The sequence below is a fragment of the Leptopilina boulardi genome, unplaced genomic scaffold, assembly GCF_019393585.1.
Source record: "Leptopilina boulardi isolate dan_hultmark-lab unplaced genomic scaffold, ZJU_Lbou_2.1 LbouV2_41, whole genome shotgun sequence".
NCBI lineage: Eukaryota > Metazoa > Arthropoda > Insecta > Hymenoptera > Figitidae > Leptopilina > Leptopilina boulardi.
Window position 1 is genome coordinate 1,086,090 of NW_026137985.1, and position 18,528 is coordinate 1,104,617.

At 25.9% G+C, this 18,528-nt stretch overlaps 2 protein-coding genes across 2 annotated transcripts in view; one reads left to right on the top strand and one right to left on the bottom strand.

Moving 5' to 3' along the window:
- The window catches only part of LOC127289479 (dynactin subunit 2), a 58,752-nt gene that overhangs the window by 29,245 nt on the left and 10,979 nt on the right, over positions 1-18,528 (top strand). Inside the window, exons 2-3 of the mRNA XM_051317439.1 lie at positions 10,208-10,279; positions 15,616-15,755. Coding sequence (XP_051173396.1) covers positions 10,208-10,279; positions 15,616-15,755 — 212 coding nt within the window. The remainder of the gene's footprint in view (positions 1-10,207; positions 10,280-15,615; positions 15,756-18,528) is intronic.
- On the bottom strand, positions 3,865-5,089 carry LOC127289480 (uncharacterized). The gene is made up of 3 exons (XM_051317440.1): positions 4,756-5,089; positions 4,513-4,663; positions 3,865-4,146 (listed from the first exon to the last, which is right to left on the bottom strand). Exons 1-3 carry the CDS (start codon positions 4,905-4,907, stop codon positions 3,883-3,885), a joined length of 567 nt encoding a protein of 188 aa, XP_051173397.1. The 5' UTR covers positions 4,908-5,089; the 3' UTR covers positions 3,865-3,882.

An 18,528-nucleotide genomic window follows, 5' to 3' on the forward strand; every position in this document is an offset into this window, starting at 1 on the left:
TGCCTGGTGATACTAGATGGTGCAGTTATCGAAACAGCTTTAGATGTTACATGCGAAATCTGGAACTAATGCGAGAAGAGGTGAACAAAAACGTTTCTCAAGTTACTGATGAGGTTGCCGCTATTATTCGTGATAGAAATATTGAAGATCAAGTAACACACTTCACAATCGTTCTAGATTCAATATGTGAATTAATTAATAAATTTCAAAGTGATAAATGCAATATAGCTGATGCAGTGGAAGAATGGTTAAAATTACAATTCCCAATTCATAATGATAATTATGAAAAACTTCTTGAGGCCCGCCTTAAAAAAGTTGTGAAACCAATAGCTTTAGCAGCAAATATTTTGCATCCGAGATACAAAGGAAAGATTTTCGAAAACGATCGTACATATAATGAAATGGCGGAGACTTTTCTAATTGAAAATTTGGATTTAAGTGGACAAGAAAATTTAAATGTTTATCTGAAAGAAGAGGGTATTTTTAAAACTCTAAAGGACAAAGGAATTGAAGATCCAATCATTTTTTGGTCCTTTGCAGAAACAAGTTATCAGAGTTTATCTGGATTAGCTAAAAAATTATTTAAAATACCGAGTTCTACACCTGCAATCGAGAGATTGTTTTCTCAATGGAAGCATGTCCACAGTAAAATAAGAAACCGATTAACCATAGAAACGTCAACAAAACTGATTTACGTTTATTATACTTTACGAATAAGAGATTCTAATCTTGAAAGCGACGAATATTAATAACTTTTGTTTATAATAAGTTGAAATTCTACAAACAAGGATCACAGTGGCATTTTCACTTAAAAATAGAGGAAAAGGGGGATTTTTCAAAACAAAAAGAGAATTTTTTTAAGGGGAATTTTGAAAAGAAAGCAGCAAAAAAGTAGCTTTTAGAGTGAAAAAGTAATAAAAAAAAGTAGTTATCGAAAAATTAAATTTGACTAAAAAAACTACTTTCAGATAATTCACAAAAATTTGATTCTGTATTTTATTTCCTTGACTTTATCCTAATTTTCATCAAAAATATTTACTTTTCTTCCTAATCTGCTAATAATTTCAATTCTAAATTCTGGCAAAAATCAACTATTTTCTAAATTGGAATTTAAAATTCTTTAAGAATACAATTATATATTTAAAAATAATTTTTTAAAATAAACAAATAAAATTCTTTAAAATATTAAATAATTTCAATTCCATTTGACAAAATTTCCAAATAATTGGAAATTGAAATAAATTTTTTAAAATTATTTACAAGAATTTAAGTATCTTTAAAAAATTTAAATTATTTATCAAGATTAATTTTTTCAAAAAATTTCTAAATTAAATTACATTCAAAAGTTAAATTATTTTTGTTAAATAAATATTTGAATATTTATTTTTTCACAGTAATAAAACAATTTTAAATGATTTTAATGTAAAACATTTTTGAAATTTAATTATTACTAAAAATGAAAACTGTAATTCTTCAAAAATTCAATCATTTCTTTGTTGAAATTTTTAAAACAAAATTATTCGAAACATAATCTATTTTTTATAACAATAATAAATTGATAATTTTTAAAAATAAAATTTTTAATAATTTTTAATATTATTACAGTTTTGCAACAAATAATATTTTCAATGATTTCGATTTAAAAATCTTTTAAAATTTAATTCTTTCCAAAAATGCATACTATAACGCTTCTAATATTAAAATAAATAAAATTTTAACTGAAATTCATTTTTAAATTAAATTCTTAATAGAAGATTTATGTAAATTCAATTATTTACATACAAAAATAAATAAATGATTGTATGTCTTTTAAAGTTAAATTCTTATAAAGAATTTCATCATAAATTTCTAAAATTATTATATTCTTTAAAAAAATTTTAATAAAACTTTTAATTTTTTTAATTCATTTAAAATTGTATATTTTAAAAATTGAAATCCTGCGATGAATGAATTTTTAAAAAATTTTTAAAAATAATTGAATTCCTGAAAAGAAATTTATTATTTATGAAAATAATTGAATTCTTGGGATGAAAAATAATTTTTAAGTAATTGATTTTTTTGGAAAAATTATATGAAAATTGTATGAAACTTGCTTAAAAACACTTATTAAAAAAATAAATTACAATTTTTACGTTTACAAAAAAATTACATTTCCTGAAAAGAAGGAAAAGGGGAGAAAATTCCTGAAAAAGGGGGAAAGGGGAAAATTTTTATTTAAGGGGAAAAAGGGGATGAACTGTGATCCCTGTAAAAATTGTAATTGTTTGAACATAAAATTTTAATATAGAATTCACCTATTTGAAAAATCTTTTAAGTAATCATTTTTTGTATACTGAAATAAAAAAACCACTTTATTGTTTTATTAATATTTAATTATCCTTAATTCTGTTTTGAAAAATTTTTAATTTTAAAAAATTCGTTTTACAAGAAAATTTATTAATTTAATAACCAATGAATAAATAAATAACTTAAATTTACAAAACATATTTTTATTTTCATAAATACTGTTTACAACAGTAACTTAAAAATAAAGTTAATCTTTGTTGATTTACATTGAGATCATGATGAAGCTAAATTAACGAATGTTAAACACGTATAAAAAACTTATTTTTAATAAACACTTATTCTTATATTTAAAATATTATTTTGTACATGTTAAGATAGTATTGCTACCAAAAACATTGGTTTATATTTATGTAAAATCGTTTTTAAAAGCGATTGGTTTGCATCGAATCTCGAAATCTTAATTCGTAATACAAATTAACATGTTTCATCAATTGTTCATTAGAAGTATATTTTCCTTTAACGAAGTGACATTTTAAATCAACAGCTGATGCTGGAATACTTATTATTTTCTTTGCCATTTTTGCTAACTCGGGATAATCCATTTCAACTAAATTCCAGAAAGTTTGAGAAGAATTAATCTTTTTTTCAAATATTTTGGAAAACGCTCCCTTTTTTTCTTTATAAAAAATCAATTGATTTAAACCGTTCTCGTCTAAATTATCTATTAAAAATCCATTTATTTCTTGCATTTGTGCTACAGTCAAATTTTGACCTCTGTATTTATGACTTAAAAAGTTCGCTGTTAGAGCAAGAGGCTTAAATATATCTTCCTCAAATACACCAAGACTTACTAGAAGATTATTATCCGAAGTACTGGTAAATAAAATTCTCCATTCTTCTATGGCATCTCCTATAAAGCAGTCATTTTTCTCAAACTTTTTAATCAATTGTACTATTATTTCAAGTGTATTTATGCGATTATTGACTTCTATTTCAAAAGAGTCGTCTATTAAAAGCGAAGTAATTTCTTGCGGAAATTTAAATTTACTGACAATGAATAGGTGTTTTAATTTGTCTAAATACTTCGCATAAAATAAATACACATTATAGTGAGCCATCCATTTTTTTAAACTTTGTTCTATAATTTCTTTTTCATCAAATTTAAGTAAGAGTTGCAAGTTTTTATTTCGTTTGCACTCTACTACAATCGAATTTGCCTTTTCATAAACTTCATCGCTCAAAAGAGAATCAGCAACAAAATGAGCGTGTTCTACATTACATAACGAAAACAACACATTGCAATTAATGTTTAAACAAATTGTAGATTCTTTCGAGACAATTGCATAAACATCTAAATTATAAACATTTCTTGCTTCATTAAGAGAAGTCAATACATTTTCATTTAATTCACGATCATATTCTTCTCCAAGTCTGGCTGTTTGCATTAAAGATGACCTGAGAAATGCAATTTCAAAATTCCAGTGGCGAATTAAAGTTATAACACATTTAGAATGATCTTCATTTACAATCAGGATATACAATATTCCAGGACTATTGTTAAAATCTTTTTTTTGTTTTTCGAAATTTTCGTAACATTTATTTAAGTGTCGTCGATATTTCCTCGCATGTAGGCGAAACGTAACCAGGACGCAGTAACTTAATGCAGTGCTTAAAATAATCTGAATCAGCGACTTTTGGATCCACATTACATCCAAAAAAAAGGTTTGCAAATGCTTCGTTTAATTCAATTTTTTCTTTTTCACTTACCACATCCAGGAAAGATTTTATGCGTGGTTGATATTGACGTGGCTGTTTCATTTTTGAAATGGAACTATTGCAATTTTTATTGCATTCAATTATCTGAAGATAAATAAGTTTTATAATTACTTGAACAGACACTAATGAACATTATTATATAAACGAACTAAAAAAGTTGCAAGCAAACTCTCTAAATATAAATAAGTGAAACTTAACTTATTAAAAGTTATGTCGCTTTCTTGTTCAATAAGTGTAAATGCACTTCAAGTAAGTGACTTTTTCTCTTATTTCGAGTGAAATTTCACTTATTGAAAATGCATATATACTTATTGAACGAGAAAGCGAATTATAACTTTTAATAAGTGGAATTTCACTTATAAAGATTTAGTGAGTACAGAAACGAATTTGAATTTTTAAAATAAAATTTAATATAATAAAAAAAAAGGTTTGTAAAAAAGCAAAACTTACAGAATTATTGTTTTCCATTTCAATATCAATTGTCTCAATCGCTGATAGCTGACTTTCGCTTAAACTCATTTTAGATGTTTCCAAACAGACATTTTGATTATTTCTATCATTTAGATCTTCGTTTACAGTGTCCAACAAGATACATGTTCTTCTAAAAGTGGAATAAAACTTTTTTAATAACAAATAATTTACAATTACATTAATAATTTGAAATTGCTTCAAAGTATAAAAAGTGCTTATTACCTGTGACTTTTTAACCTGTCAATTGCTGTATTTTGCAAGATCTTGTTGCATATAGCACATAAAGCAACATTTTTCCCATTGACATCATTTTTGGGAAAGAAACACAATTCATCCCAAGCATTATGCTTTGGTCGACCACCTTTTCTACTCATATTTTTATTAAAAAATGTTTCACAACAATCACTAAGTCATTTGCTATTTACATTTATGCAGATACATAACCTATAAATCTGACCAGAACACCGGTCTGCCCAGAACAGTTCGAATCTCGATTATATTTTACATTTTCAAAACATCATAAATTTTAACAAATTTTTTGACATTGATTAATAAATTGTTAAGTAGGCATTACTACAAAATGTTAGGAAATATATTATTAAAATAACATGTTTCTATTTAAAAAATTTTAAAATCCCGCGCGTCACGCAATCAATGTATAATACATAACGTACGTAGAAAACAGAAGAAGTATAATACTATGTATTATACGTGTAGAAAACTATGTATAATACATCATGTATTATACGTGCCCATCTCTGTCTATATTGCCATAAGTGTGAGTGTTATTTTCAAAAAAGTGTAAATATATTTTTATTAAAAACGCGTTTTTCGTTGTTCTGAATCATTATAAACATTAATTTTTTGGTGATAAAAAAATATTTGATTTTTGGACTTAGAAAATTTTGTTAATCGATCATGAGGGCGATCCATGCGGGGCCCCTACGTTGCCCCTCATGGATTCGCCATATGGATCAGCCCTCATGGGCCCCCGCCGGGGGCCCCGAACTCTTGAGGGCAAGATCGTGGCTTTTTCCACACGGGAATTGTTTATAATTTTAAAAAAATATCAGATAAAATTACCAAAAATTTTTAATTCAAAATCATAAATCAATTCAATATCAAATAAAATTCAATTATTTTTAAAAATTTTAATTTAAAATTAATTATTATCAAAATTTTCAATAAAAAATCAATTAAAATTAAATTATTATACAAAATTTTCAATAAAAAATCAATTAAAATTAAATTATTATCCAAAATTTCAATTAAAATTCAATTATTTCCCAAAATAATTGGAAAAATTCAATTATTTTCAAAATTTTAAATTCAAAATCAACTAAAATTGAATTTTTTTTAAAATTTTTAATTTAAAATCAAATATAATTCAATTATTTTTAAAAATTTCAATTCAAAATTAATTATGTATTATCAAAATTTTAAATTTAATTGACCAAATTTCAATCTTAATTTTCATTAGTCAAAACATTTGTTGACTGAAACTGTAAGTTATTTCTAAGTTTAATGTATTGAACATTTTACACGATCTAAATAATTAAATTTTATTTTAATCAAACTTAAATTCATACTATCAAGTTTACATTTAGTAAACTAAAAAAATAAATATGTGTCGAATTAACAAAAAATTAATATATTTGACTTTATAACATGATAATTAAGTCAATAAATGATGTATTCCACGCCAAAATGAAAGTCCATGTGCAATTATATCTCTAATTTTTTTGAGATTTATTTTCCTTTTAGTACTAATTGAGACCAGCTTTCATGAATTTTTTCAAATTTTTTTTAGCAAGCCGTTGTTGAGTTATGGAATTTTGAAAATTAGAGTTTTTAAATGTGTGTTTTTAAACGTACTTTTCAAAAAAAAGTCGAGAATTTTTTAAAAATTATATTACTATTAAATTTTGAACTTTTTAATGATAAAATGTCATTTTTCTCATTTGACGTACTGATCGATTTTTTCAAAATTTTTTTCAAAAAAAGTACTTTTTTTACGAAACTTTTAAGCCTAGGCCGGTAATGGAAAAAACTATTTTTACAATATTTTCGGAATTTTTCAAAATTTTTTGAATTTTGAATTTTTTGAAAATATTTTTGGTTTTTTTCTATACTACTAGGGGTTGTCCAGCGGTCAGAAAAGTCATGGAAAAGTCAGGGAAATATTTTAGTCACTGAAAAGTAAGAGAGTTTAATTAAAAGTCAGGGAACTTTTTAATAATTTTGCTAAAAATGAACAATTTTATGAATTTTTCAAATTTTTTGGTGCAAGAAAAAATTTATAATGCTAATAAATGAAATATTTTAAATTTCTGAAAAATACTTTAAATATTTGCACGTCTCGGATTATACGACTTTTTCGACTATTTCCGACTTCTTTCGACTTATTTTAATAAAATGCGACTTTTTCGAATTTTCTTTTCATTTTTTTTTACAAAATTTTTAAACAAAATACGTTTTTTTAGTATAAAATCTTAGTATAAGATCTTCTTTATTTATTTCTTTCTTTATTTCCTCGCTCGCTCGATTATAGTTGTACTTATTGTTGTTTACTTATTGTAGTTTATGTATATTATATATATAATTTATGTTTTAAATTAATATATTATTCATATTGTATAAAATTTATCTTAATTTTGATCAGTATCATTGAAGGATGAAATGACAATTGTTAAATATTTTTTTTTTATTATAATTATAACAACAATATTAATTATATTATATTATAATATACCTATTATATTATAATATATTTTTTTAATCTTATATTATATTATATTATATTGCTGTAAATTGACCCACAAACACATGGAGATTTTGCAAATTTTTGAGAAAAATGTTCATAATAAATCGAAAAACCTTTTAAAATATCGGTTTTTATTTTTCTTATCCAAAGTAAACCTTTATAAAGAGGTTCTTGTTTGAATTTACATATATTACTAGTTGTCCGGAATCAAGTGCACCAAAAAAGGTTCCTTTTGGAAGACGTCAACTATACCTACAAAATTAAACTAAATACTCTCCAACAGTTTTATAAAGAATTTTCTACATAATGTGCAACAATGTTTAAAAGAATTTTTAAATTTTTATTTTTTTGGCACAATTACAATATGACAGATGATTGTAGTCAATGTAAAAGTTTTAATTGTGCTATGCGATACAGGATGCAGGTGTCCATCTAAGTTTTGAGAATAATTTCAATTCTATGAAAAGTCTAAAAAATGATAAAATATTTAAATGAAAAACAGTTGATTTGAATAACGTTTAATATTAGATACAATTTTATATGTTTCTAACCAAAAATTTACAATACAATAATAAATAAAAAAAAAATCCTTAAAAAATTGATAAAAAAAAATATTAAAAAATTTTTCAAAAAATTGTTTTTGAGTAACTTTTCAAAAGAAGAGTAATTTTATAGGTATATAATCAAAAATACGAGAAAAATTTGCTTCACAACTTTTATTACAGAATTGTCTGCCCTAATTTTCAACGATAATAATAACAAAGCAGCCGTTTTTGTACATAATATATAATGTATCTTTCTATTGATATCGCCTATAATAGGAAAAAAAAACACATTTAAAAGAAGAAAATATATAAAATATGATCTAGCAATAACAAAAATTGTATACTGGCTGCGCTGAATAGTAACGGTTGCGTCATATAAAAAAAATAATATAATAAATAATAATAATTTATTAATAACGTCGCTCATAGAAAACTAAATTAAAAAATTTTAATTTAAAAATTAATAAAAAATAAAACAACTTACAAAAATTGCAGAATGGATGCGATGAATAAGTTAAAACATATTATGATATTGTAAAATTATTGTAAAATTATTAAGTTAAAAACAATTGATTTCAATGACACTTAAAATTAGGCACAATATTATAGGTTCCTAACTAAAAATTTAAAAAACAACAATAAATAATAAGAAAAACCATAAAAAATTGGTAAAAATTGTTTATAAGTAACTTTTTAAAAATAGAGTAATTTTAAAGGTACATATCCAAAAATTCGTAAAAAATTGCATAAAATTGCAAAATAACTCTTTTTTGGGATGAAAATTTTCTTCTTTTAAATGTGTTTTTTCCTATTATAGGCGATATCAATAGTAAGATACATTATATATTATGTACAAAAACGGCTGCTTTGTTATTATTATCGTTGAAAACTAGGGCAGACAATTCTGTAATAAAAGTTGTGAAGCAAATTTTTCTCGTATTTTTGATTATATACCTATAAAATTACTCTTCTTTTAAAAAGTTACTCAAAAACAATTTTTTTAAAAATTTTTTAATATTTTTTTTATCAATTTTTTAAGGATTTTTTTTTATTTATTATTGTTTTGTAAATTTTTGGTTAGAAACATATTTCAATTAAAATTCAATTACTTTCAAAATCATTTAAAATTCAATTATTCCCAAAAATATCAATTCAAAATTAATTATTATCAAAATTTTTAATCCAAAATCAACTAAAATTAAGTTTTTATCCAAAATTTCAATTGAAATTCAATTATTTTAAAAAATTTAAATTCAAAATCATCTAAAATTAAATTATTTTCAAAATTATCAATTCAAAATTAACTAAAAGTCAATTATTCACAATAATTTCAATTCAAAATTAATTACAGTGAAACCCACTTATATGGGACCCGCATAATTCGGATTCCCGCTTACATCGGATTATTTTCCGGTCCCTTAAAATCTGATATACAGTATTATACTGTTTCACAGTATTATCAAAATTTTCAATTCAAAATTAACTTAAAATTAATTTAATATCAAAAATTTCAATTTAAAAGCTTCTAAAATTTAATTATTTCTAAAATTATTCTTCTAAAATTTTTTGAAGTTTATTAATTTCAATTATTTCTTTCCTGAAATTCAATTATTTTTAACTATTTTTATAATCTTCTTTAAAAATTCAACTATCTGTAACCATTTTTCAATTAAAAATGGTTTTGAAATTATTGTATTTTTGTCCGAAATTTGTTATAATTTTTTTAGTGAAATCATCAAAAATTTTTAATTAAAAATCACTGGAAGTTCAATTAATTTCAAAAATCTCAGTTGTAAATCTTTGAAAATTCAATTACTTTTAAAAAATATTTTTTCGTGCGAGGTAAATTCGTGCCTCTACTTTCTCATCTATTTTTAATGTCTAAATATTTTTTTAAAAATTTGATGATCATTTATGCTAATATCTTAAATAGAAAATTTGCTAAGATAGAGTCAATTGTTCATAGTGTAAAAATCTAACGTTTTTTAACGGTCATTTTCGGGCATCAAATTTTTTTTTTTAAATCCTGCGGCACTTGTCATCGGTAATATAGGTAAAATAAGGTTTAAGAGTAAAATGCTACCTTCAAATGAATTTTTTTTAGGTTCCCGTATTCTTACATCAGAATACGAGTTTGAGACCGATTCATTAAAAATTAAACAAATTATTAAACATTAATAATTTTGATAATAATTTTGATCACGAAGAAAACAATCAATACACATTTCACATATCACTCGTAAATCCCAAAGACACGAACAATTCTTCATCCATGAGAAAACCATATAACAACATTATAAAATATTTCTTTGCAAAACTATAAACTAATAGATTGAAAATATAAATATATAAAATATTTTTTCAGGCTTATGATCAAGTAGATGTTTACGAAACAACAGATTTACCTGAATCCGAACAATCGGCAGATCTTTCCAAGGTAATATTATTCTCACTTCATTATTTAATTTGTCATTATAAGTCTTTTGACTCGTGGATTCGCTCGGTGCATTGCCAAGATTCTTTATTTCTTAAGAAAAGAATTATCAAGTCTTGCCTTCTTGTTGAGTTTATTTCATTATTTATTAAATTTCAATTAAATTTAATTAAAATTTTTTTTATTTTTCTTAGTTAAGTTCTGGCATCTTCATTAAAAATTCTTCGACTTATCCTTATGATATTTTACTCTAAATGCAAACTCATAAAAAGTGCTGAATATTTAAATTTTTAAAAATTAAACTTTTCATGAGTTCTGCTTACCCTGTAAAATGGCTTGAATTAAAAAGAATAAAAACTACAAGCATATATCAAAAGATTTTGATTTATTTGAAAATAAATTTTTCAAGGTTAGTGTTTTTTCTGCTTATAGCTTTTAAAAAATATTAAATTTTTTAATACATTTTAATTTTTGATTGTGCAAGGTTTTTTAATTCTTTGATGAATTATAAAAGCAGTTTTTATTTAATGCTTTTTAATACTCTGTAGTAAAATGAAAAAAAAGTATTAAATGTTATTAAATTTGTAAATAATTTGTCATTAAAAAGTATTTGTAATTGTAGAAGTGTAGAAAGTGTAGTTGTCTGCTACTAAAAGTCTAGTAAATTCTTGGTAGATCTTGTTGTGGTGGTAGGGGTTTTCACTAAAGGAATTCTAAAAACCAAGATGTATAGTGGGGAGAAATATATATATATATATATGGAAAGTAAAGAATTGAATAAGGACGTTTACGGTGCAAGGGAGGGATACCCCAGTGCCGGCGCTGCTGAAGGTGAGCAAGTTGGCTTCCCAGCGTCGAAATCCAGTGATAACAGTGCTGCAGTATTGGATATCTTGGGTTCTGCAGCATTTAATGCCACAAGGAAGATGGACCATGGAGGATCCAGTATCTTAAGCTCCCCCATGTCCGTTTGGAAAGACTTGAAAGTAAAAGAGGAAGTGCTTCAAGCGTTTCTAATGTCAAGAGCGGAAGAAGTTTAATTCCGTCTGACCTAGACAACGAAGCCATAAACGAGGAACGCGAAATATGCGTCAGTTTTAGGAAGGAAGAATCTGGGTTCCTTCTAAGGATCGAAGAGGAGGTCGTCAAGATGATGAAATCTTGCGACATCCAGAAGACCGTTAATCGAACAATCAAGAATGGATTAAAGGTGCTTCAGTACCTTGTAAATTTGGCTAAGCAGAAGCACGCAGAAGCTTGACATTGCCCACACGAGAGTCTTGGTGGCAAGGCCCAATAAAAAGGGACTCCTCTTGATCAGGGTTGGAGGTGAGTCGGACATGGTAGCTTTTACCGCCGAGGTGATTAAGGCTGTTAGCAGCATGGGTAAGGTGCAGACGGTTGAACGGAAAGTTACACTCGGATCCGCGACCTGGATTTCCTTACCCATGAAACAAAGGTCCAGGAAGCGCTGGAACGAGAGCTCGAAAAGCCAGGAAGCAGGAAGGTGACGGTCTTAGGACCCAACAAGCGAGGGATGAAGCTCGCAGTTGTTGTCACCGACCAAGAAGAGGCTGCCAGACTGGAGGAATTGTGGCGCATAAAGATTGGCTTTATGTGCTGTCAAATAAGAAACAGAGTCATGGTCGTCCGATGTCACCAATGCCTGGGTTACGGACATCTAGCAAAAAGCTGTAATAAAGCCCTATTGAAAAAAAACACGTATAATTATACGTATAATAATATGTAAAATAATATGTATAATAATACGTATAATTATATGTATTATTATATGTATTATTATACGTATAATTATACGTATTATTATACGTATAATTATACGTATAATAAGACATACGAATTTGAAACAAGAATTATACGTATAATTATACGTATAATAATACGTATAATAATACGTATAATTTTTTTTTTTTTTTTTTTTCAATAGGGATATATTTTTGTTTATTAATATATACCTAAATATTATAAAATATAGACACGTATAATTATATGTATTATTATATGTATAATTATACGTATAATTATACGTATAATAATACGTATAATTATACGTATAATAATACATATAATAATACATATAATTATACGTATTATTATACGTATAATTATAATTCTATTAAAAATAGAATAATAGAATAGAATAATTAGTAGCAAAATTGCGCTGGAAATTTTTAGAAATTTTAAAATGCAAATTAAATTTCACGAAAAAAAATATCGTCGAATGTCAATTCAAGCAGTCACCCATCCAAGTACTAACCGCGTCCAACGTTGCTTAACTTCCGTGATCTGATGAGAACTTGTTCTTTCGCCTTGGTGTTTCCGCTGTCTTGTCTTGATTAATAACTTTGTCGTATAAGTATTGTATCGCACCTCACTTTTAGTGATACTTATACGACAAAGTTATTAATCAAGACAAGACAGCGGAAACACCAAGGCGAAGGAACAAGTTCTCATCAGATCACGGAAGTTAAGCAACGTTGGACGCGGTTAGTACTTGGATGGGTGACTGCTTGAATTGACATTAGACGATATTTTTTTTCGTGAAATTTAATTTGCATTTTAAAATTTCTAAAAATTTTCAGCGCAATTTTGCTACTAATTATTCTATTATTATTCTATTCTATTATTCTATTTTTAATAGAATTATAATTATACGTATAATAATACGTATAATTATACGTATTATTATACGTATAATTAATTATACGTATTATTATACGTATAATTATACGTATAATTCTTGTTTCAAATTCGTATGTCTTATTATACGTATAATTATACGTATAATTATGCGTATAATTATACGTATAATTATACGTATAATAATACGTATAATTACACGTATAATAATACGTATTATTATACGTACAATTATACGTGTTTTTTTTCAATAGGGAGCAGACAGATCGGCTGCGTGCTTTAACTGCGGGGTAGCCGATCATGCAGGGTTTTCAGGTCAGACCTCGAGGAAGCCAAAAAGACTCGCAAGAACCAATGCCAAGTAGGCCAGTAAGATTGGCAACGGTAAGCGTTGCGATAGCGAGATCCCAGGGACCTTCACCTACGAAGTTTAAAGCTTAACAGCAGTTCCATAGTGTGAGGATTAGTCCAGCCAAAGGGTGTGGTTTTTAGTGGGTCGATAAGAACAAGAACTTATGAGACTAATTTTTCCTTAGACTCTCATGTAAGCATAGGGTAATGGATAGCGTGTTAGATATAATTACTAATTTATGTTATTCGTATAACAAATTTTTATATTTTATTTTTTATTGGTCGGCAAAAATTTTAATGCCAAGGTTGGACCAACCTGGGCAGCCCTAGTTGGCCCGACTAATAAACTTTTGGTCGGCCAACCTTTGGCAGCCATAGTTGGGCCAACTGAGTCGACCATAGGTCGGTTGACGTTATTAATTCGCTAGTTGGCCCGACCTTTGGCTGTCAAAGATGGGCCGACAATCTTTGCCATAGTTGGCCCAACTATGGCTACCGACCGTCGCCCCAACAGTCGGCACAACTAGGGCAGCCACAGTTGTCCCGACTATATAAATATTTATGACATACATGCATTTCAAAGGTATTATAAATAAATTTTGTTTTATTTATCACAGCTTCTCATATTTAAACAAGGTAGCCCCTCTTGAAAATAACAAAATATTTGATTTAAATTCAAAATAATAGTAACTATAGTAATTAATATTTTCTATTTACATACACTGAAAAACAATTTATTTGATTCAAATACTCTATTATTGGACTAAATATTATCAAATAAATATTTATTTGTATTAAATAATTATTATTTGAGTTATTTAAATAGTATTTGTTTTAAGTACAGAAATTATTGGTTTAAATACAATTTATTTTATTCAAAAAAATTATTTGTTAAAAGAAACATTTATTTTATAACAAACAAGTAATAAAGTATTTGAATCAAATAAATTTTTTTCACTGTATCAGTGTGGATACACCCTTTGTGAATGGATTTGATAATTATTTTAATAAATCTTTCTATTAAAAATTGTTTGTGGGATGAACAAAACATCCATTCAAAGTTCATTTTCCATAAAAATTCCTGCAAGTTCTTACAAAGATTTCTTTGGAAACACATCTGAGGCAATTTTCTGACAATATATTGTGTACACCTGAGATATCCTCTTTCAAAGCATGTATTTTTCATTAAGTGTGTGTGTTACAATATTATTTTCAGTTCCAAAGAAATCTTTGTTGCAGAAATAGCAACCTTGGGTATTTGCCGTTGACAGTAGTTTTCGTGCAAAAACTACTTCATTGGCTTTATGGGTCGTAAAGCTGCATTGGCTCATTTTTAGGGACTGGTGGAGGATGTTCTTTTTCATCATTTTCGTATTGAAATCCATTATTGTCCTGATCCTCAAACTTCAAAAATGATGTAATAGCAGCTAACATTTTCGCTGAGTTAGATTTGCAATTCGCATCAACTGAATGTTTTGATGTTTGTTTGAATGATCTAAGTGTTTATAATAAATAAATATTCTATAAGCATTTAAATCCTTCGCTGTTTATTTGATTTTTAATCGTTTTTAAGCGACTTTAGCAAGGTGGTCCACTCATGGATACAAATTTTTTTTGTCAAAATAAATATCAATTTAAAAAAAATTTTTTAAATAATCGAATATTAGGAAATCTACAATAATTATAAGATTGATAGAAATAAGTAAATTTCATGTGATTTGAAATTGAAAATTTTGAAAATATTTTAATGAATGAAAAACCTAATACAAATGTAACGGGTTTAACATCCGTTCCTAGGACTAAATAAGTTTGTAAAGAATTTTAATTTGAAATTTTTAGAAAAAATTGATATTTCGAAGAGTTGCAATCAAAGTTTTTTTAAAAAAAGGAAATTTTTGTTAAATTTATGATAAAATTTGCAAAAAGTTTTAGTCAAATTTTTTTATAAATGTAATAATTACAGAATTTAATAGAAGTAATTCAATCGTTTGTGCATGAAGTACTTAAAATAGTTAACAAAATTTTAATAAGTTTTTCGAATACTGAAACAAGATTTCCTATTTTAGGATTAGCTTTTAAAATGTAACTACATCCTTTGGACATTTTAATTCGATTTCTGTCTATAAAAATATATCTAGTTTGGCATTCAAGTTAAAAATTTGAATTCTTAATAATGCAAGCCTTCTTACCTAGTGGGTAACCACAGAGTTGTTATGAATTTTATGACATAATTTTAAAAAAGAAACTTTATATTGCATATTTTGGTCATTGCGGTTGGTGAAGATTTTTGAGGTAATATTTAAATTTATTCTAATATGTTTTATTAGGAGGAGAGTGATTCTGTTGAAGTGCTACACTGTAATTCAAATGAAGCATTCAAGAAATTTAAAGGTAAATATGTTCTAAGCGAGAATGTTGACTTTTCGGACAGAGTATCTCAGAAGCTTAGAACAGGCTATAACGTTGGGTAAGCTATGGAATCAGTGTAACTTACTAGTTGTAATTTTTTATCAAATTTGTAAAAATGTTTTCAGTTTTATATTTATTTTAATTAAATACACTACCATCGAAAATTGTGCGATCTCTGCTTTTTCAACGACTATTAAACGGTATAAATCTACAAAAATATTCAAACTAAAATTTTTCCCTTTTTATTTTATAAAAGTTAATAAAATTCTGAAAGAAATGACACCTTGATAAAGAGAATATGTTAATTTTTCAATTAGATATCTAAGAAAAACCCAATTTTCAATGTTTTTTCTACTTTTTTTACTTCTGTCAAAAAATAATATTTTTAAATGTTCTTGGGCTTTTTGGAACGGTATTTTGTTATATAATTCAAATTATTAAAAACAATTCATGTCTACATTCTTCCCTAGCCAGGGCCGGATTTATATGTAAGCAAAATAAGCAGTTGCTTAGGGCCCCGGCTTGCCGTGGGTTCCCAAATTTTTTTAAAATCTAAATTTTTTTTCAAATGTTTTTTAATAAAAAATTAATGAATGTTTATAAACAAATTATAATTCTAACGAAATAAAATAACATATAATGTATTCCACACCAAAGTGAAAGTCCATCTGCAACTACGAATTTTTTTGAGATTTTTTTTCTATTAGTACTAATTGAGACTAACTTCCATGAATTTTTTCAAATTTTTTTAGCAAGCCGTTTTCGAGTTATAGAATTCTGAAAATTGGAGAATTTTCATGACTTATCTGAATGCTCATAACTTCCTTAAAAATGCATCAATTTTAAAAGTTTTTTTTCAAAATGTGTGTTTTAAACGTACTTTTAAAAAAAATCGAAATTTTTTTTAAACGATATTACTATCAAAATTTTTGAGTTTTAATGATGAAAAGTCATTTTTCTCATTTGACGTACTGATCGATTTTTTTCAAATTATTTTTCCCGATAATGGGCAAACAGTGTTTCTCAGTTAAATGCTTCTCGCTTTAAATCATCTTTAATGTAATAAATAAATTATTATTCTTACAACAACAATTAAATCATATGTTAAATTTAATAGATTTAATATGTTTCAGAAAATTTTGTGAATATTTAATTTAATTAAATTTGACATTTAATCAAGTATTAATTGATAAATTTTTTTAATGGAATTAATTATTATTGGTTAAAAGAACATTTGTTTTAATTTATTGTTAATAATGAATTTTCTTTTTCAAACATGTATTTTTCATAAATTAATTTTATATACATATAAACAGTAATAAATAATATATTAGGTACACGGAGAGAAAAAGCATGCGTTTTTAGTATGAAAGTGGTTCATACTAGGATAGTATGAACCGTTCCTACGTAAGAATTCATGCGTTTCTAGTATGAGAGTATTGCATAGTTTAACTGTATGCCGTACATAGTCCAGTTGTATGAGCTTCATACTCTCTCGGTATGATAGCTATACAACTGACGATTAAGCCACGCCTTCTTTCAGCTTGCTCATTTCCTATTGAGAGAGTATCTTGTGAATTTGTTCCTGATCCCCGCATAATTTATTATTATAAATTATTGTTATAATAATAATAATTATTATTATAAATTTGTGAAAATATATTATTTGGTGAAGTGACAAATTAAAAAAATAAAGAAGTGTTTCCTGCTACATTTACATTTTACATTTATTAATAATTTTTTATAATTTCATAAATATTAATAACAATACATAACATATTCATCTTAACTTCATCTTTGAAATATAATAAAAAATTATTTAAATAAATCAAAACTGAGCAAAGAATTGAAAGCGGGCAGGTGATTCAGAAATATGCAAACTGAAAGTGGGCGTGGCTTAATAGTCTGTTCTATGAGTATCATACTGAGAGAGTATGAAGCTCATACACTCGTAGTATGTTTGTATTACATACGTTTGGCGTATGGACTTCTTACTGCGAAACTATGAATGTCATACAGTATTCGCATGAGAAAGTTCCATACATTAAACGTATGCCTCTTCATACTAAAAACGCATGGTTTTTCTCTCCGTGTAGGCGTTTTAAAAATATATTTTAATAAAAATAGCGTTATTTATTTATGAGTTTACAAAATTTTCATTTTACTGTATTTAAAAATGAATAGTTTTAAATTTCAGAAAAAAGATTACATTTCGACATAAATTATTTTTATTTTTACATTTAAATTTTAAAATGAAATTATTCTATTAAGTTAATGTTACATGATAGAAGAAAATGTTATTTGTTTTAAATACAAAAATAAATCGGTATGAATACAGTTAATTTATTATAATAGTTAATAATTGGTTAAAATAAATAATCACTTAATTCAAATTCACAAAATTTTCTGAAACATATTAAATCTTTTAAATTTAACATATGATTTAATTGTTGTTATAAGAATACTAATTTACTTTTTATATTAACAATGATTTAAAGCAAGAAGCATTTAACTGAGAAACACTCACTTCCCCTATGCGCAGAGTCATTGAAGGGGGCACGTCGCGTTGTGTCGGATCTCCAAAAGGTTTAAGTGTGGAACGCGCATAACTGTCGGGTGCCTTTCTCCTACTTTTTGCGTGCGCATCAAAAACCAGCGCCGTATAAAAACGTTTTTAAATATGGGCATTAATAAAATAAAAAAAATGTTTTTAATTATAAATTTGAAGTAGGTAAATTTAATTTTAATCTAATTATATATTAAATTATTATTTAATCTTTTATATCCGAGAAGAATTATACATTATAGATTAATAAGCATTGGAAGACATC

Bases quoted from the DNA above. Each gene is read 5' to 3' on its own strand.
- LOC127289480 (XM_051317440.1), bottom strand. From the start codon at position 4,907: ATGAGTAGAAAAGGTGGTCGACCAAAGCATAATGCTTGGGATGAATTG. The intron at 4,664-4,755 runs GTAATAAGCACT...TTCCACTTTTAG, and splicing joins GACAGGTTAAAAAGTCACAG to AAGAACATGTATCTTGTTGG. The intron at 4,147-4,512 runs GTAAGTTTTGCT...ATTTATCTTCAG, and splicing joins AAATGGAAAACAATAATTCT to ATAATTGAATGCAATAAAAA.